The sequence below is a fragment of the Sarcophilus harrisii genome, chromosome 2 (genome assembly GCF_902635505.1).
Source record: "Sarcophilus harrisii chromosome 2, mSarHar1.11, whole genome shotgun sequence".
Lineage (NCBI taxonomy): Eukaryota > Metazoa > Chordata > Mammalia > Dasyuromorphia > Dasyuridae > Sarcophilus > Sarcophilus harrisii.
The window spans coordinates 660406166-660426332 of NC_045427.1; the positions used below are offsets into that span (position 1 = coordinate 660406166).

Below are 20167 nucleotides of genomic sequence, written 5' to 3' on the forward strand. Positions count from 1 at the left end.
TTAGCACAATGCTTGGCACACAGCGGCTACTCAGCGGTTATCGGATGACTGACCACAGCTTTCTCATCCCCCATGGTACACAATCCAGAGACCCGGGTCCATTCATGGGTGGGAGCTCCTTAAGACCCTCCCCAATTAGCAGATCCCGGACATTCCCTCTCAGAGCACAGAATGGCGGGAAGATCCCCAGCCTGGGCACAGGGGCGTCCAAATGAGGGCCCCATGGCAGAAGGACAGGGACCGTGGCTTCCTGGAGGGAGCAAGTTTCTGCTCCATCCCTCAGCACCATAGAGTCCCTGGGGAGTGTTGGAAAACAAAAACAACCAGAGCCAGCTCATTCCTCACCATTTAATTTAATGAAGGTGAAAACTATACAGCAGTGGAGCAAAAGGCCCGGCTGGAGCTGGGAGCCCGGGAGAACTGCGGGCTCCTTGCGCCTGCTCTCCCCGCCCCCACCCTTCCAGACCACATCCTCTGGCCCTGGACCACGGGTCAGCCGAGTGGGGGACACAAGTCCAGCGGCACGGGCAGTCTGAGGCTGGCACATGGGAAAGGAAGAGGGCCGGCCCCAGCCCTGTCTAGAAAAGGCTTCCAAAAGAGTGGAAAAGGCAGTATGTACAGCTGGCACCGACTGGACCCTGCTGCCCGCCCCGAGGAGACACAAGGCAGGCCCTGTGCCCGTCCCCTGGGGAGCACCCCCATGCAGGCCCCTCACCAAACGGGGCAGCCTGGGAGGCTGACTGCATGCAAGTGGACCTGCCTCCATGGAGACGCCTGGAGCCAGGCTCTGCACAATGCCACTGAGTGAAGAACATGGAATCTGCCCGGGACGGGGCTTCAGGGGCTCCTGGGCTGTTCCCCTGCGGCAGAGTCCTGGGTGCCCGGACGCGGCACGGCAAAGACCGCTCTTCAGAGCTGGCACAAGTGTTTGGGACAGCTACTAAGTCAGGGAGCTGAGACGCTGTTCTGAGTCTGGCTCTAGCTAATCCAGAGGTGCTGGAGCCGCCTTGCCCCAGTGGGCTCCAGACCGGTCTCCAGAGAGAAGCTGACCCTTGCCCCCTGAGAATCATGGCTCCAGAGGCCAGAGGACTGGGTTCTTTTGCCCCCCAGCAGAAGCCCTAGCTGCTCCCTGACGAGGGGCACACGGAGCTGCACATGTGGAAGTGGGAGCCCTCCAGGTCTGTGTCTGTGTCCAGATCAGCCTCTTCTGGGGCCTCGGGGGCAGATGCGGCCTCCTCTGGGGCATCCGGGTCCTGGCTCCTCTTCAGCCTGCAGGGAGGAAGGGAAAACGGGCGGCTCAGCGGCCCATCCTAGACAAGGCTGACCCTGGTCACTGCTGGGAAAGAGAGGCAACGGACCAGGCCGAGAGCAGGAGAGAGAGCGCCCCAGAGCCCCCGTGCCCCCAGGTGCAGGCGGAGCTCCTCGGGCCCCCATCCCAATGAGAGCCGCCCTGTGGAAACCTTGTCCCCTCACCCTGAGACCCCATCCGCTGGACAGTGAGCCCCGAGCTGCGCACCCTGAGCCACTGGCAAAGCCCGGCCCCCAACTTACTTTTCTCTGTTAAAAATCACAAAGTCTTGCTGGATGGCCTCAAGACACTCCTGAAGGTAGTCATTTTCCTGGTTGGAAAAAATACACACGTGAGTCAGAGAGGCTCCCTTCCCCCAGTGCTGCTACTGATGAGCACGGGCAGCACCGCCACGTTGCCCCCTCCAAGTCTCAGCTTTCTCATCCCAAAAATGGGAGCCTTGGCTTTGCCTCCCTGGGCAGGAGCTCTGTGAGGGAAGCTCTCCAGAAGTAAGAGTAGCAGTGATTATTGGGCCGTAGAAAGGAGCAGGAGCAAGGCCTGGGCCCCTTCCTTCCAGTCTGTCCCACAGCTGCATGGCTCGGCCAGCCCAAGCCCGTCCCCAGCCTCCCGGCCTCAGGCCCGCCCTTTGTCCTGCAGACCGCTGGGCGCCAGTCCTGCCTTTTCTGAAATCGTCCTAGAGACAAGAGTGGCCTGAGCTCTGCAGACCTTGGTGACCAGCCTGGGGAGAGCCTATGCGGGCCTCCCCCAGCGTGTGTTTGAGGGTCTGAATCTGTTTAACCGAAGCATGAGACGGTGTCCAGGAGATGGGGCGTCCAGTAGGAGTCTGCTGCCTTAATCCAGGGGAGAAGTGGGAAGGTGGTGGCTGGCTGAGTGAGGAAAGGGGGATGGTGACGGGGGAGGAGATGGGGACGGTGACAGGGGAAGAAAGTGAGATGGATTAGAGAGAGATGGAGGTAAAACATGGCCACCGATGAAATGTGAGATGAAGTCACTGAGGTAAGTCATAATTATAATATATTGTGAGGATAAAATATGGTAATATTTGTTTAGTACTTGCAAATTTAAAGCATCAACGTTGATTATTAATTAATTCAATTAAGTAATTAAATTTAATAAATTAAAGTGTTAATTATTATCTTTTAAAAGTTTATCCAAGTGGTGGAGCAAGAATAGTCATTACAAGGAGTTTCCTGCAGAACTTGGACTTCACGTCCCCACTCTGATTCTGAGAGACGGGCTGGAAGGTCAGAATATCAATGACCAATGATAGTGCAGCACCACACATAAGGCAGAAGTATCCGCGGCTCTGATGTGCCATCTCCCTCTGGAGAAGTGAGTGAGGGAGTTGGACCTGAGTGCTCCTGCCAGGTCACGGTGGCTCCTTTAGGCAGGTCCAGTCCCTGCTGGGCAGCTCGGCTGCCAGGCCGGCTCCTTGCTGTGCACCCTCGTTTCTGGGAGGGACCAGGTGGGCTCCTAGAGCCGCACTAGGATGCGCAGAGCAAGCTGCTTTGCCGATGGGATGCTGCTGCCCAGCCTGGGCTGGGCAGGCCCGGCAGCCCCCGGGGAACTTCACAGAGACAGGGATAGCTCCTCTGGAGGGATCGATTGATCAGACTTGTCGTTGTCACCTCCAGCCTCTGGCTTGACTGGCTTTGATAGAATTCTTTTCAGCTGGGGTTGAGCAGGAGCCTTGGGTGGAAGGGACAGAACCTCTCCCTGTTGGCTCAGAGGCGATCGCTTCCGGGCAAGGTTCCGAGAGCTCAAGCTTCTCCTGCCTCTTGGTGTGCTGTCTCTTCCAGGTTCGGAGCAAGCTCCCTGAGTGAGGTTCTCCATGTGTCCCAAGGTGGTCCCCACTCCCAGTCCCAGACTCCTTTGGGGCTTTAACTCAGCTGAGCCACTGGATCAAAGGTCTCGAAATTTTCCGGGCCGGGGAGAGGGCAGAGATGCGGGGCCTCGGAGCTCGGGAGAGAGCCGAGGTTCCGGCCACAATGAGCCGTCATCACACCTCAGAGACGGCGCGTAGACGGGGCGCCCAGCACTCGGCTTCGGGTACCAGCGTCTGATAGCGAGCACGTGCTTCCTCCCGTCAGTACCGGGGGTCGCAGCTTGAAGCTGGGCAGGGACCGTGGACGACGTCGCCCTCGTCTCTTCAGTTTAAAGATTAGGAAACCGAGGCTTGGGGCAGGTGACCCACGCGTGTTAGAGAGAAAGTGACCGGAAGAGTCGGGGTTTGGACCCGGGTCCTCCGACTGCTGCAATCTCAGGTATTTTTTATCCCTGCCTCTGCTGCTGCCATAGACGGGCTGGGGTCCTAGGGGTGGGTAGGCGGTGAAGCATTCGGCTTCTGGGGAAAGATGGTCATTGAATCCTGGGAAGTCTGGAGCCTGCAAGAGCTTAAGGGAGAGGGGCCAGGTCAGCACCTCGGGAGCCATCCCCGCTCAGGAGGGAGGAGGCGGCTGAGCCCGAGGAAAGACAAGCTGGAGAAGAAGCAGAGAAGGTTGCTGACAGTCTGAGCAAGAAGGCCAGATCTGCGTGGAGGGCGGAGCGGTGGCTGTTGCTTACCGAGGGTTTGAGTGCTGCCCTTGGCAGCCTCTGTGCGCCTGCTGTTCTTGGGGACTGGTGGCTCCTGGGAATCAGGTGGATAAGTGGTGGCTTTTGTCCAGGCCGGGGAGTGGGAGAAGGGTGTCCAGTCCGGGCCACCGAACTGTGAGGGGAAAAGGCTGCTGGCTCACGCTGCCTCTGAAAGCTTGGTTTGGGACCTTCCAAGTGAAGTGAATTGGGTTTTTGCTAATACAAGATTATTTTGTAATAATTATTTTGTAAATTGTCATTGTTGCATCCAACAATATTTCTCTGCACTAGATTGTGCCCAACACCTTCAACACCTTTTGGACGTTGCAGCTGTGATCCAGTGTTATCCCTCCCAGCTCTGTCTCCTCTGCTTTTCTTCCAGTTATCACTTTGTAAGGATTCCAACACAGTACAATTTAGAAATTGCCCTAAGGCCTCTGGGAAAACCTCAAGGTTTACTTTGGGCCTCACATTCACTTACAGTTTTCCAGGGGCCAAAAAAAAAATCCCACTCTCTGGGCAGGGGCTGGTGGGGTCCAAAGAACCCCACCTGAGGGTAGTGGCTACAGCTGGAAGCCATGAAGATGGAGGGGTCTGGGTGCATTAGAAAGAGCAGAACTTGTGAAGGAGGTGTCCATCTGACCTAAGGCCGACTGTGGAAAGATCACCCAAACAGAGAAGACGGGGGTCTCCTCCTCTGCAAGCCCTGCTCTTCCTGGGCACTCCCCCTATCATGGCCCCCCTTTATCTGTCGTGGGGCACTCACCGATTGGGAGCTGTCTTTGCTGTTGTCCCTGGACTTGTTCTTAGCCAATCTCTTCTTCTTCTTGTGCAGGGGCCGGGACTCCAGGATCATCTCCTCCAGCTCGAAGGTGGGGTCACAATGCAGGCGTCCTTTCTGTGGAGAGAGTGCCCAGGGACATCACTGGCCCGTGAGCCTCACAGGAGCCCCCCCTCCCCCAGCATTCCCCTTGCCTGCCCTCCTCCCAGCAGCTTTTGGGGCTCCAGCTGGGGGCGGGCTCCGGAAGCCGCCTGAGCCCCACTCAAGCAAGGGTCACCCAAAGGAGGCGGGGGCTCGATGGGGACCTTACGTTTGGGACAAAGCCGGGTTCCACCTTCTTCTGGCTCAGCTCATCCCACATGATGTCCGCCAGGTAAGGGGAGGCCTGGATATCCGTCAGGCTGGAAAAGCGGTGCTCGGGGCTCACGGTGAGGAGCTGGAAGGAGAAGCGTCGGGGGCTGAGGAGCCAGCGCTACCACTGAACGCGGCTCATCTCTGTGGGAGCTGAGCAAGACCCCCGTGTTGAGGAGAGGGAGCTGCCAGGGACCCCTTTTCTGAGCTCTCAGCCTTCTGTGCCACAGGCTGCACCTGCGTTCCCACTGATACAACCAAGAGTATGATCAAACCCGGGATGGGGGGGGGTAGTTCAGGGGGCTCCTTGAATATGTGTCTAAGCCTTTGGGGGGGCATCCCCTGGAGTCCCCAAGCCCTGAGAGGCTTCTGCGGGGATACGGCCATCTTTTGTCGAAGCCGTCTGCTCCAGAGCAGCCCCTTCCTCCAGGCAGCTTTCCAAGAGCCACCAGTGACCTTTGCCCACTCCCCCCCCGCAGGGATGCCCTGCAGCTCCATCCTGCTCAGCTAAGTTTAGTCTGGCCCGGAAGCCCAGAAGAGCTGGTCCATCAGGAAGATGTGGCTCACAAACAAGAACCGGAGAAGGGATGGCCGGCCCTGGGCTCCGACGGGGACCACTCTGACAGCCTGGGAGGGAGCCAGTGGGCACGGAATCCACAGGCCTGAATACGTCTCTGTCCTGCTCGGCTCCTCGTGGGAGAGCGCCTGGGTTACCAGCGACGGGCCAGCCCATCAGGGCACCCAGAGATGTTTAATAAGTGGCCACGATGTACCAGGTGCTACACAGGGGACAGAGGGTGGATGTTGTAGAGCAGCTTGGGGGGGGCGCCGGCCCTGGGCCCAGAAGACTTCCCGCCTGTGGCACCTGGTGCCTGGGGCTTTGATCGGCCTCAGTCCCCCTGACAGAATGGGAAGGTCGGATGGAATCACCTCTTGGGACCGTGGAGCTCTGATTACCGTCGGGGAGAGGGAAGGAGCTGGCAGAGCCCCCGTTCCCATCCCATCCCATCCCTGACGGAAGCTCTCCTGGGGAAGCCCCGGAGCAGGCCCTCACTCTGCCAGGAGGTGGCACCTGAGCCCTGTGGATCTCCTTCTCTGGCCCCATGGAAGCCGAGCAGCCGCGGAACGTCCCGCGCGGAGCTGTGGCTCTCCCAGCCCGCTGCGGATAAACACGCACCCGGCCCCCGCAGGGGAGGCAAGGACACAGCGCACGCGGGCCCCGGAGCCGGATTCCCCTGCCCGGGCGGCCGGGCCCGGGCGCGGTGCGGGCGGAACTTGAGCCTCCCTGCGCCAGGAGCAGCTCCGTCGGGTGGGGCTCGCTCATCCCTGAATGGGTGTGTCTCCCCTTACATGTACACGCGGACCGACATCGCACACCAGCACCGTGAGGTCCGGAGGCGGGCGACCCTCCTCCTGTTTCGTTCTCCAGGGTCTCTTGCTGGGCTATGAATTCCCAAGGGATCTTTGGGCAGGTCTGGGGGAGGGAACTCGGATGGGAAAATACATCTTTATTTCCCTTTCCCGGGTTTCCTGATTATTCAGCGTCGAGATCTAGGGGCTTCGGCGCCGCCAGCAAGGTCCGCGTCCTAAAAAGGGCTAAGAGCCCCCGTTCTGATTCAGCGCGTCTTCCCGCCCGCTCCGTGGGTCGGGTTCATTTTCCCAGCGGTGCTTTGGCCTAGCCCAAGATGCGCTCAGGTTTGTCCCCGACGGGGCCGGGAAGCCTGGTGGCCCCAGAGGCCCCGACACCTGGCCCGGTGACTCTGAATCTGCTGATTCTTACGGGGGCGAGCTTCCAGATCCTCTGCTAACAGCCCAGACTGAATCACTTTTCCAAACCCAAACTTTCCACAGGGAACAAGGAATAAGGTGCTACTGAAAAAAGGCATGTCTCCTTAATGGCGTGGATTGCCAGGCGGGGGGTCTATCACAGCGATTAGACTGAAACCTTTTAGAACATAAAGTAACAAAAGAGCAGCCCTAATTCCGTGCCAGGTGGGGGCTGTGGGCACCCGGTACTGAACGCTGACCTCGCCTCTGATTGCTGAGGCTGTTCTGGGAGGACTGCGGGGCAGAGGGAGGCGGAGCTTACCTTTCTCAGGAGTCTGACCATCCCTTGGGACCACGTTGGGGCATACTGGACGCTCACGGTGCTGAATAACTGTACCAGGGATTCCACTGGGTTGTTCGAATGAATGTCGTAGGGTCTCTGGAAAGTAGAGAAAATGGCAACCCATCATCCCCCGGCCCTGCGAGAAGGAGCGTCTGTTTGGGTAGTTCCTCTCCCGGCGATCACCAGGGTGAAGGACTAGACACTTTCTCTAATCCTCGGCACCTCTCAAAGCTCTCCCAAGCAGGAATAACGCGCAAGAGATAAATACCGGCTATCTCTACTCATGGAGACAAGAGCCTCACATGGTTAAAAAAACAGCAGCTGTGAAACAGCTGAGGAGGCTAATCCCCGACTCCTAAGTCACCCAGGAGGCATCCCTCCCCCCACCAGCCCCAAACCCTAGCAAGGCTGCGGGAGCCAATACACATGCGGGCAATAAAGCCACTCTGTGGCCCTCCCCGCTGCTCCCACCCCCAAAAGCTTTCTCTAACTTGGACCGCAGCGTGGCAATGCTCTGGGCTCGAAACAAGGGCAGCTAGAGAACTGAAGAACAGGGGAACTGAGGCAGGACCATGAGTAGTGCACTCCATGAAGGAGACCACAATCCAGCCGAGAGGGTTTTGTTCCCCTGGAAGTCACTTGGGGCAGAGACTAAGGATTATGAAACATAAAATGCCCAGTGTCGGAGGAGGCTGGGGTAATTTTGAGGTTGGAATCCTAGGGAAAATCCAATCAAAATAGAAGGAGAAAGTAAGTAATAGGGGAATATAAAGAAAAAAGGCTGGAATCACCAAAGATCTCAAGATCAAGAAAATTCAGTTAAAAACTTTGAGCACAAGTAAACTAGTCATTTGAGAAGATATTAATAGCAGAAGGGAATATGGCCTCCAGATGAACTAAACGTCCATGTCTAGATATCCGTGAATACGTATTGTAGGACAAAGAAAATTAATCAGTATCTGACAAGGCAAATGACTCTGCATTTCCAAGAGAGCATGAGGCCACAACATGTTCATAAATCACTTAAAAAAGAAACAGGAGTTGTGAAAACATGATTTATGGACTATATAACCAAAATAATTATTGGACTAGAAAAGCTTGAATCCGTGGTGGCAAACCTCATCAAAGAAGTGAAAAAGAATCACTTATTAGAGATTCAAATACACAGAATTGAATGATAAACTAGAATAAGAGAAGCAAAAACCACTATCATCAAAAGAAATGATAATTTTCATACAAGCAAAGCATACTGATGACTTTAAAAACAAAATTCAAAGAAATAATTCAAGGATTATAGATCTTTCAGAAGAATATGACAAATCAAAAAATCGGAACATTAAAACACAAGACATAAGACAAGAAAACGTCCCAGAACTTCAGAATACAGAAAAGAATGTGCCAATCAAATGAATTGGTACTTGACATTTGGGGGGGAACCCTATGCTTTTATAAACTCTTAAGAAACATTGGTAAGTTTGACCAATTATAGCAATTTGTTTAAGAGACTAGTTAATCAACTAGTATTTATTTAGTGCCTAATATGAGCCATAGATAGTGCTAAGTGCTAGAGATACAACTTAAAGCCAAAAAAAAAAAAAAAAAAAAAAAAAAGTCCTTCTATAGAATTCACACCCTAAAGGAGAAAGGAGAAAGATTTCAAATATAATGGAAAGGAAATTTAAATAACACAAGACTATTCTGAACTCACCAAAAACCACAGAAGGGAATGGAATGATGTGTTCTGAAGAGCAAAGGAACTCAAGATGCAACCCAAGATGACATACCCTGCAAATCTGAGTCTTACCATTAATGAAAAAATATGGATATTCAATTAAAAGATGTGTTCAAAGTATTCCTAAAAAGAAAACCAGACATGAACAAATTGAATCATTCAATTATTTGCTTTTCATATACTCCAGATAATAGAAATACAAGAAAGATAAACATGGCAACCATTGACAATGTCAACAAAATGAAAAGAAAGAAACCATTAAATGATTTCTTTCTAAAGGTATTCAGTGTGTTAAGGGTCAAAGTGTGAGTCAAATAGAGGAAGTGATTCTGAGGAAATAGGCCTCACTTATCATGAATCAAACCTCACAATCACCTATTTAGGGGTGATCCAATGTTTCATTGGGGGGCGGGGGGTGAGTGAGTGTATGTGTGTATGTCTGTGTGTGATTAAATTGCAGAGTGAAAGAGGTCATAAAAGGGAAGAAGAGAGGAAAAGAGAGGAATATATGGTGAATTCTAATCAAGTCAACGGATAACAATGAAGGGGAAATAATTACTATAATCTTTCAGAAGAAAACCTACAGGAGAATGGTGAGACAAAGGGATGGATTGAAACGGGGAAAGAAAGGGGATGTGATGAGAAGGCATTCCACTGAAAGACACTCCGATGTTGGAAGAGAAATATTCTCTCAGTTTAAATAAGACCCCAATGAGTATAATCTGCAGTATTTTGCTGCTTGGAGAGATCATTCCTCTTTTTCAAGAAAAAGGGAAATCAGAGCTGTTGGGTGGATCGCCCTCCCAAAGAGTAGAAGGGCATGGACCCAGAGAGGATCTCAGCAAAGGAGAAAAAAGTGATCATAGAGAGGGCAAGGGTAGCAACCAGCAGCACAAGAACATTCCTACCAGAAGGCAATATGATTATACTTTTTGTCCCTTGCAGGAGCTGGTATTTCTAAAAGTGAAGCACAATATCAAGGGAAGGAGAGACATATAAGCCAATAATATAGCAACCACTTAAAAGAGTGACCCCAAAAGGGGATACCTAGAAACTTAAATTTGATGAGAATTCAGAGACTAAATAAAGACCATGAAACAAGAAATGACACTCTAGAAATGACAGAAAGGCCAGAGGAATAATTAAGAGAGTGAGGGTTGGAGGGGTACAGAAGGTGAAAGGAAAAAAGCTGGCAGAATTTTGGCCTGCCTCAGTTAGATTTAGCTAAAGTAACTGAGGAGATGCAATACTATCTTTACAGAGGAAGAAGGAAAATTTTATTTAGCAGTTTCCTTCCTAGTACGTCAGGGAGTCTGATAAGGAAGAGATTGGATCTCCCTGAGCCCTCGGTCTGCTGAATCAGTAACTTTGAAGTCTAATTAGAACAAACTGTGGTAAGAGAGACATGGGCTCATGGATTGGTCCCATCTGTCTCCCCCAAAAAAGATAAAGCCAGTGATTCTAGTCCAGGAAAGTTTGCTAAGGCTAGAGAAAGGGAATCTGGCCCACTTAGGAAGATCATCCTAAATCCATCTGGATTTCCATTTTAGAACCAGACTTATTGCTAGAGAAAGGGAATCTGGCCCACTTAGGAAGATCATCCTAAATCTATCTGGATTTCCATTTTAGGGCCAGATTTGTTGCCCCCATTGTTCTGGAGCTCTGATGGACTATGAATGAGCTACCCATGGAACAATGCTTTAAAGGAAGCTACCACAGTAAAAAGAATTGTTCAGGTTTAGAAGGTCATTTCTGTCTTTGTATCTACAACTCCAAGTAAAAAATGTATGTGTAACTGACTAAAATATTTCTTGAGTTTTTGTAAAAGAAGAAGACAATGAATTTCTAATTAGAGAACCAGGATTGGACCAATGATGAGACAAGCTACTCATTCTTCTCCTTATGGAAAGGTGATGGGCTCAAAGTATAGAATAAGACATACATTTTTAGCCTTGGTCAACATGGGATTTGGTTTTTTCGACTGTTTTTCTTACAAGAGCGTGTGTGTGTGTGTGTGTGTGTGTGTGTGTGTGTGTGTTTCCCAATATGGCAGGGAGCAGGTAGAGAAAACAAATACTTGTTTTTCTTATAAAAGAAGCGAAAATGAAAGTTGCATTGAAAAAGAAATCAATTACTCCCTCCATGAATCCCAGGTTCCATCACACCCCAGGGAGCTGGATATTGGCCCGGGTGATCCTCCAGGCCCCTCCCTGATAGTCTGTGAATCTAGGAGATTCGAATGAGTGACATCAGACATCATGCATATGCCAACGAGGAAAGCCGTACCCAGCCACGGAGCAGCTCATAAGCCATCACGCCCATTGACCACCAGTCCACTTCAAAGGAGTAGCCAGTCCCTCTGTTGACAAAGGAATGGAAGATCTCTGGAGCTTCCCCCCACAAAAGAGAAGGCAATGGTTTAATCACCATAGTTTTCACTTACTACCTCAACTACTGCTCCCTCAACCTGTTACCACCAACATATTTAGGTCAAGGATCATGACTTTTCATCCTTTTTAACATGTCATGCTGGGTGGCCTTGGACAAGTGCCTGCAGCACCCTGGTCCTCAGCTGTCTCCTCTATAAAACTGGAGGCTGGTCTAAATAAGCTGAGATCTTTTCCAGCTCTACATCTATGATTCTATGGTTTTGCTTTTTTTTCCCCCACTGAAAAATAATTCAAAATCAGATTGGGGGCAGCAACAAAGCTCTTCCCCAGGCATTTTACCTTGATTGAATGGCTCTGCCCCCAGCCTAATATTTCCCCACCCTTCTTCCATGGGCCCCTTTCAAAGCCCGGCCAGGAAGCTGCCTCCTGAGCCAAGCTAAGTCTTGTTCCTCACCCATGTACGGCTTGGTTCCCGCTAGTGCTGTTGCTCGTTCCCCATCCCGGATAATCGTCGCGATGTTGAAGTCACTCAAATGAGCATGTCCTTCAAGGGAAAAGAAATGTTTAAGCTTGAAGCTAAATATCTGGGAGAACATGAGGAAGCACCGACGGCCCAAGCAGCTCTCAGCCCTCCTCTGGGCTCACAGCAAATTCTCTGAACTCTCTGCATGAGGGCCGGGAACCGCCTCCTCCAATCCAACAAGGGGAGCTTCTTTTTTAAAATGAAGTTTTATTCTTTTGCATAACGTTACCCAAATATAAAAATAAATATATGTCTGTGTGTATATATACACACATATGTGGCTGTATGTATGGGAAAGAAAGAGGAATGGATACACGGCTCCTTCTTTCCTCTCCCAGGGAGGCAGCCTTAATGACAGAGAACAAAAGGGCTTCCTTAAAGTCTCACCTTCTGCAGGTCCTCCCCCTCCCCCTCCTCACCCTTTCCCCCCAGTGCCCACCCTTTTGAGCTCTCTTCCAGTTGCTTGGTCTAGAGCTCACACCCACCGAGTAGTTCATGTGTTGTTCCCCCTTATTTGAGACTATGGACCATGTGTTTCTGTATCCCAGGACTGGCACACAGTGAGTCTCCAATGGTTGTTGAATAATCCGAGAGGACTGTGCTTCACAGGTCGGGAGGGAAAGGTATCATCGGCCAGGCAGAGAGGCAGGTATCGCAGGCCCCCAGCGGGCGCAGGGGATAGACCCTCCGGCCCCAAGTCAGAAAGGCCCGAGTTCAAATTTGACCTCAGAAAGTCACTAGTTGTGTGACCTGGGCAAGTCACTGCCATTTGCCTCAGTTTACTCAACGGTAAAATGGAGATAATAAAGGCATCTAGCTCTGGAGCCACTGTGAGGATCACCAGAAATAGGATCTGTAAAGTGCTCAGCACCGGTACATAGGGGATGCTTTATAATGTCTGTTATCTGTACAGCCAACTCTCTGCCTCAAAGGTGGCGCTTTAGGACACAGGGCTGGCAGCAATCGCGTCCTCTTCCCTAATTCCGGGGAGGGGGGCCATCTTGGGGGGCTCCCTCTGACCTTTGTTAGAGAACCTGAGGAAGAAGCTTCTCAGGGAGGGTGAGGGGCCCCAGGGACATCTGGGAGTAAAACTCAGGCTTCCTAGAGATTTAAAGCAAATCACGAGCTCATTCTTTTTGAATTACAGATGAGTAAACCGAGGCCCAGGAAGCTCAGACCGCTTGGCCGAGGTCACACATTCATGCTTGAACACGAATTTCTAACTCAAAGGCCGGACCTCTGGACAGCAATGTCAGGCTAAGAGAGACCGGCGAGCGGCCAGCCACAGAGGATTCCCCAAGACACGCTGGCTACTGGCAAACCCCGGGAGATCAGGAGGTAGAATTCTGCTCCCCGGGCAGACCCACCAATATTCTGTAGCCACTGTGGAAAGGGGGCCTGCCTGGAGCCGGGTCTGGCTGGGGGCTCTCCCGCCCAACATCCCCCCCGCCAGTCCTGGGCCGGGCTTGGTCCCTCACCTTGTTCATCCAGGAGGATGTTGTCCGGCTTCACATCTCTGCAGAAGGAGAGAAGAACACATGAGGCAGAGAAGAGGAACTGCTTCCTTAGTCACTGATTCCGCAATGCTCTTTGGGTCCCAGAACATCTCCCCGTGCCCCCAGAGTTTGCCAACCGGCCTAGGAAGTAAATTCTAGCTCCATGTGACCTTAGAGAAGTCATTTACCTCATCTCTCTAATGAGGAAGGGGACAAGACGGAAGAAACCATTCAGGTCCAACCCAGGGGCCAGTGAAGAGCTCACCAGCTTCAGAATCATCAGGAAGCCGTAGCCCCATTCCCAGGGTGTCCACTCAGCGAGAGAGACTTGTCCCGGTGACTCCCAGATGAAGCAGGGGATTCTTTTTTTTTAAATAGCCTTTTATTTACAGGTTATATGTATGGGTAACTTTACAGCATTGACAATTGCCAAACCTCTTGTTCCAATTTTTCACCTCTTGCCCCCCACCCCCTCCCCCAGATGGCAAGATGACCAGTAGATGTTAAATATATTAAAATATAAATTAGATACACAATAAGTATACATGACCAAAACATTATTTGAAGCAGGGGATTCTTAAAGCTATGGAATCTCTTTTGTGGTTTGTAAATTGAAGGCAAGGAAACAAAGCTTTGCTTCGAGACCCCTGACCTCCCACTGGTGTGTGGGTTCTCCTCCCCCCCCCCGCTCCTGAGAGATCCCAAAGCCTTCAGTCCTTGTCAGGAGGCTCCCTGGGTGCTCTCCCCGTGGTCCCCTCCTGCCCCGAACGAGCTGCCACGTACTGAGCCATAACGGGCCACAGATGCCATACTTAGAGGCCACGTCAAGGTTGGCAGGACCTGGAATGGCCCGGCGGCTGCTCTCCGGCCTCCGTGGTGAGACATCAGAGAATGACATTAACACTGGCATTTTCCCTTCCTGATTACATCTGCTCTGAGCTAATACAGAAATAGTTGGATTTCTGGTGCACACAGCAGATGGGCTCAGTGACAGGTGGTGAGTGATGGCAGGAAACCAGCTCAGGACTGGGGCGATTGGCTAAAGAGCATTCCCACGCCGTTCACAAGGGCTGACTGGCTCTGCTTGTGGACAGCCAACTCACCCGGACCGACCGCAGCTAATATTCTCCCGTAATGGAGAGAGCTCTCTCCTGGATCCCTGGAAATCTGCACCTCTTCCCCAAGGAGGGTGTGGGAGAGCCAGGTTCATACTCAGCTATTCATTACCACTGGGGGCCCCATCCCAGCGAACCCCAAAAGCCTCCATGCAACATGTCCAACACTTCCTCATAACCCAACATCCCCTCCCAGCCCTCCCTCAGAGCCACCCTTCTTTTGTCACCATCCCAGCTGAAGCGTCCAATCACCTGACAGATGTCTTTACAACATAGTTCTTATCCATCCCCATCTTCCCCTTCATTGCTTCTCCCCCAGCTCAAGCTTTTGTCAACTCTGGTCTCAATGACGATTGAATATTCATCCAACCCCCTTCCCCTTGTCTCCCCTCTCTATGATCCAACCCCTTTTCCCTTGTCTCCCCTCTCTATGACCCATCCTCACCCAGCTGCTGAAGTGAACTTAGGACCCTGTGATTTCCCTCTCAAGATCGTTCACTTTACTCCATCCTGGTTCTAAGAAAAATACGAATTGTTTGGCTTGCCGCATAAAGCCCTTACCAATGTGTCTGCCGCCCACTTCTCCAGACTCATTTCTCCTATTATGTATCTTCCCTGCATGCTATATTCCAGCCAAGCTAGGGGAACAACATCCCATCTCCCACCTTCCCACCTTTGCAGGTGGTTGTTCACTTATTTCAGTAGAGACTGACCTTTCATGACCCTCTTTGGGGTTTTCTTGGTGAAGATACTAGAGCGGTTTGCCATTTTCTCCTCCAGCTCGTTTCCCAAATAGGAAAACTGAGGCAAACAAGGGCCAGGGTAACCCAGCTGGTGAGTGTCTGCTCAGATCTTTCTGGCCAGGCTTAGCCCATTATCCACTGGGCCACCCGACTGCCTTTACAGAAGCTGTCCCCAGTTCCTGGAAATGTTCTCTTTGCCTCAAACACTTTGACTCTGTTCAGGTGGCCTTTCTGATGTAAGGATTTTCTGATTCCTCTAGTTTCTAATGCTCGCTCCTTCCAAAAATCCTTTATATTTACGCAGAGTGCTGTTGTTTGTTTTTATATCTGCATACTTGCTGTACCTCCCAGAAGAAAAGAAGCTCCTATTTATATTCCCAGCACCGAGAACAGACCCTAGATTACTAAATATCTCTTTCAGGGAAGGAGTCCAAACTTGTAGCTTTATCAACGAAGAGGAATTCTAGTGAGGAAACTCCTCTCGTTCATTTATAGTCCTAGGGAATCACCTGTATGACCGAGAAATGCCCAGGGTCACCCAGCCAGTTTTAGAGACAAAACTTATAGACTGATTCTGAGGCTGACTCTCTCTCTACTAGGCTGTACTGCCAATCTAGCTAAGTATGTTGTGAATAGGGTTTGCAGTGAATCCAAGTAAAAGGAATGAAGTAAATAGAATTGCAGTGAATCCAAATACAATGAATAAAGTGACTCGAATTGCAGTGAATCCAGATAGAATGAATGAAGTGAATAGAATGGATGAAGTGAATAGGATTGCAGTGAGTCCAAATAGAATGAATGACGTGAATAGAATTGCAATGAATCCAAACATTTACAGTGTGCATGCTTCCCTCCAAGGACCGACTAATTGTTTAGAAGCCCATCCCATGATCCTCCGGGAACAGCCAAGCTTGTCCGCTTGGGACCATTTACCTGTGGATGATGTGCTGGTTTCGCAGGTAGTCAAGAGCGAGGGCCATCTCACAGATGTACAGCTTGACCGTCTCCTCCGTGAACTGCACATTCTGCTGCAAGTGGTAGCGTAAGTCTCCCCCTAAGAGTAAATCCACCACCATAAACATGTCTTCTTCATCCTGAAATGAATACCTGGGGGAGGAAGAGAGGACACGGCCGGGAGGGCCCATCAGCACCACGGGCCCGGAAAGAGGCAGACATTTCCATGAGAAGTTCTTGAGTCCTAACACAGACTAGACATGGAAAGTGGGAAGTCCCCCCCATATAAGTCTGCCCATATTCAGCACGTTGATAGAAAGCCCCCCCCTTCCTAGCCATGCCACAGAATTAGGGAACGCGGGATCCAGAGAGAATGGGCACCCTTGGGATGTCCCCAACAGCCAGCCTCTGATTGAATCCCTCCAGGAAGGGGGAGCTCAGCACCTCTCCTCACAGCCCAGGCCACTCCCAGGTGGCTGGTAGGGCTAGGAACAGACATTAAACCTAATACAACCTCTCCACAGCTTCTCCTGGTTCCCCTCTCCAGGCACAGGAAGGACAAGGCTAATCCCTCTTTGATGTGACCTTATTTCAAATATTTGAAGGCAGCTTTTCTGTTCCCTCAAATCAATTCTTTTGGGGGAAACTTGAATTTGTCCATCACAGGAAGAGAACCAAATGAGCATTTCCTTAAGAAGGAGTAACTACAGCAAAGCCAAGAGATGATGAAGCGTCTCCCATCTTGGAAGCCCTTTGGCCAAGTGCCCAGAAGCCACCAAGCCTGCAAATGGATGGTGTCATGTGAATAAAACCATGACACCAAGCCTAGGAGGGATCACGTGATGATGGCCTTGACAAAGTCCCTGACTAAGGACTGAAAGAGGGATCACCCAGGCCAGCATGCTCATTTGTCAGGAGAAGAAACGGAGAGCCAGAGATTGGATGAGACTTACCCACAATCACATAGTTACTAAGTAGCAGGATCAGGATTTGAATCCAGAACCAGTGACCCAATTTGCCACTCTTGTCATGGTGTCAAACCGCCTTCTTACAAAAAGATTAAGACAGCCATGATACCAGAGGGCTTAGGGTAAAACAGACCACACTCTCCCTCTAGAGAGATAAAGGATTCAGTGCAGACCGATTCTTTTTAACATGGTCATCACAAAAATTTATTTTGTCTGATTATGCATATTTGAAGGGGAGCTTGGTTTTCCTAGCTTTCTCAACAGGAGGATAGGAAGAGTTAGGAGGGAGAGAAGGTAGATATTTATTTGAAAAAAAAATCATTTAGCTGTGTGATCCTGGGTGAGTCACTTAACCTTAATTGCAAGAAAGAGAAAGAAAGAGAGAGGGAGGGAGGGAGGGAGGGAGGAAGGAAGGAAGGAAGGAAGGGAGGGAGGGAGGGAGGGAGGGAGGGAGGGAGGGAGGGAGGAAGGAAGGAAGGAAGGAAGGAAGGAAGGAAGGAAGGAAGGAAAGAAGGAAAGGAGGGAGGGAGGGAGGGAGGGAGGAAGGAAGGATAAACAAGCAAAAAAATACACAGATGGAGAGATAAATGAAAGTTAAAAGACTGATTACATTTGTAAATAGGCAAAAGCTGCCTGAAATCCCTTGTGGGTCCTCACTGTCAGGCTTCGGTCACTCTGACAATACTGGGCGTGGAGCAGTGGGTGAGCAGCATCCTGCTCCCCATCAATCACTCAGGTTGTACCTGAGCCAGGGGCATTTGGAGGGATTCGAGGGGCCTGTCCTCCTTTGTCCTCAAAGAAAAAATGACTCCATCTCCAAGTTCAAGTTGAAGCAGAGTGTGTCTGACTGTGGCTGACCAGACCAATAGGAGCTTAGAAGCTTCAACCGCAGATCGGGCACAGAAAGGCCGGAGCCTTTGTTTGCACAGATTGGAGTTGAGCGAGGCACCTTTGCCCAGTCATGGGCCTCAGGCTCTCTTCCAGGGTCATCCCCATCACCGGCAGGACAGAGTCAACATGACCGGGGACTCTTGAGATGCAGGGGACGCCTTTGTCTAACCGAAGTCTCCCCAGCCTCTGGGGCTCTCCAAGCGCCTGCTCCAGCTGCTTCATAAATAACTGTTGGAATAAATGGTTCTCTTATTCCACAGGGGATGTCTTGACCTGAGCCACGGTTATTTTAGGGAAAGGCGGCTCAATGAACCTGGTGGTTTGATGTGATGTAGCAAACTCTGGGGGCGTCCCCTGGCTCTCCCTGGGGGGTCTCCGTGTCTCCTGAGACAGCGGGATGAGGTGATGGAGAAAGAGCATAATGGAGAAGGACCAAGAGATTCCTCACCTCCATCGCCTCACCTGGCATTTGCTACATTGAGCTTTATTTCAAAGCAGCTAGGACTTAGCTTTCGGGGGGCTCCAGCCAGGCCAAAGGGGCCTCCATTTCTTCCCAATTATATCACAGTGAACTCCACCACAGTAACCAAATCTCTCACAGGAGAGTGAGTGGGGCCCAATCAATAGGGTGAGTGCTCGAGGCAGACGCGGTGCAGCCCAGGGAAGCCGAGTCTTCCATCACTGTGTCAGGCCTTCCACAAACTGCTTTTCAGCTTTGTGAGACTCCTAGGTCAGGTGCCTTCTCCACGCTGAGAACCAGTGGGTTGACTGGTCTGGCTGCTTACCCTGACAGGGACCCTCCTCCCACACTGCATCCCCATTACTAAGCCTTCGAGTCAGAAGTGACTAATGCCCCATAATGAACTATGAGCGCAACTGATCACCCAGCAACATGGTATCTGAGCATCTTCTGAGTCATGTGCAGGAAGATGGCACTAGATGTGCCTTTGCAGGAGCAGGGCAGTCCTTCCTTCTCGCTGAAAACACGTCTGGCCTTGGGCAGTCAAAGAATTAGTCACAAAACCCAGAGGAGCCCCGGGATCATCAATCCCCAAGTTCCCTTGCTCATCATACCAGAGACTTGTTGTAGGACCGAGCCCTCTGGGCAGGCAGCTCCGTAAAGCTGGTCAAAGTCAAGGATGGGTCAGTCTGCCAAGCACCTCCCCAAGCTGCCCACCCTGATTGGCTGCACTTCTCACGTCCCACTCACTGCTCAGCCCTTGTGTGGGGGATCCGTGTCCTCCCATCAGTGGAAACTGGCCAGAAAGCACCGGCGACCTCTTCACTGTTCAATCCAGTCGTCTTTTCTCTGGCTTCTTCCTTCTTGGGCACTTCACTTAATACTTCTGGTGGAATGATCTCTATTTGACATTTGAAACTTGTTGGCCTTCTCTTCCTCTCATCACTCACTCTCTCGTCCTCCCTCCTTTGTTTAGATTTGTTTTTGCTGCGTATTCATGGCCATTGACCCCCCACCCCATCCTCCTCTACTTCCTTTCTATACTATCTCACTTTGAGATCTCCTTGGTTCCCAAGAGTTTAATTATCACTCCTAGGTAGGTGATTGCCAGCTTCCTCTGGCCATTCATGGTCTCTCTTCTGACCTGCAGCTCGGCAGTACAGGACCAAGTTCCCACAGGCATCTTAAACACCCCAAGTTTCGATCCCATCACATGTTTAATCCATCATTTTCCTCTTGAAGTCCATCTGCTTCCTACCTGCCTATTTCCTGCCGAGATCATTGCTCTCCACTCCGGTTTGGAGCCAACTGGTCATCCTCCGTTTTCTCATTCTTGCCCACGCAGCCCATCCAGTCGGGTCTCCCCCACCCACTGCCCCCAGCGGCTTGGAGGCGCTCACCCCACCTTTCACAGGATATGTAATCACCCTTCTCCAGCTCCACAGCAACATTCTGAAAACCCAAATCTGCCCTCAATTAACTGTATGACTTTGAGGAAGTTCCTGTTCTTTTCTGTGCCTTGGTTCCCCATCTGTTATATGAGGTGGGATGGACTATGTCAATGAATTAATGGCTCTGTGGGAAGGAATGGGGGAATACAAAGACAAAAAGCAAGATAGACCCTGCTCTCGAGGAATATTCTAATGAGGAAGTCTACATACAGCTTGGAGAAGCGGCCAGGGAGAAGTATTTCAGTCTGGGAAGTCATCTCTATGACTATAAGGGATGACCAGTGGAGCAGATGCTAATTGAAGTGTGTGTGTGTGTGTGTGT

The 20167-nt window shown here is 51.1% G+C and overlaps 1 protein-coding gene across 1 annotated transcript in view; it reads right to left on the reverse strand.

Moving 5' to 3' along the window:
- Positions 1-334: 334 nt before the first annotated feature.
- STK32C (serine/threonine kinase 32C) overlaps positions 335-20167 on the reverse strand; it is an 86682-nt gene continuing 66849 nt past the window's right edge. Inside the window, exons 3-11 of the mRNA XM_031957066.1 lie at positions 16055-16228; positions 13246-13283; positions 11699-11788; positions 11141-11244; positions 7102-7218; positions 4972-5097; positions 4647-4778; positions 1552-1619; positions 335-1269 (exon numbers count right to left, since the gene is read on the reverse strand). Coding sequence (XP_031812926.1) covers positions 1119-1269; positions 1552-1619; positions 4647-4778; positions 4972-5097; positions 7102-7218; positions 11141-11244; positions 11699-11788; positions 13246-13283; positions 16055-16228 — 1000 coding nt within the window. The 3' untranslated portion in view covers positions 335-1118. The remainder of the gene's footprint in view (positions 1270-1551; positions 1620-4646; positions 4779-4971; positions 5098-7101; positions 7219-11140; positions 11245-11698; positions 11789-13245; positions 13284-16054; positions 16229-20167) is intronic.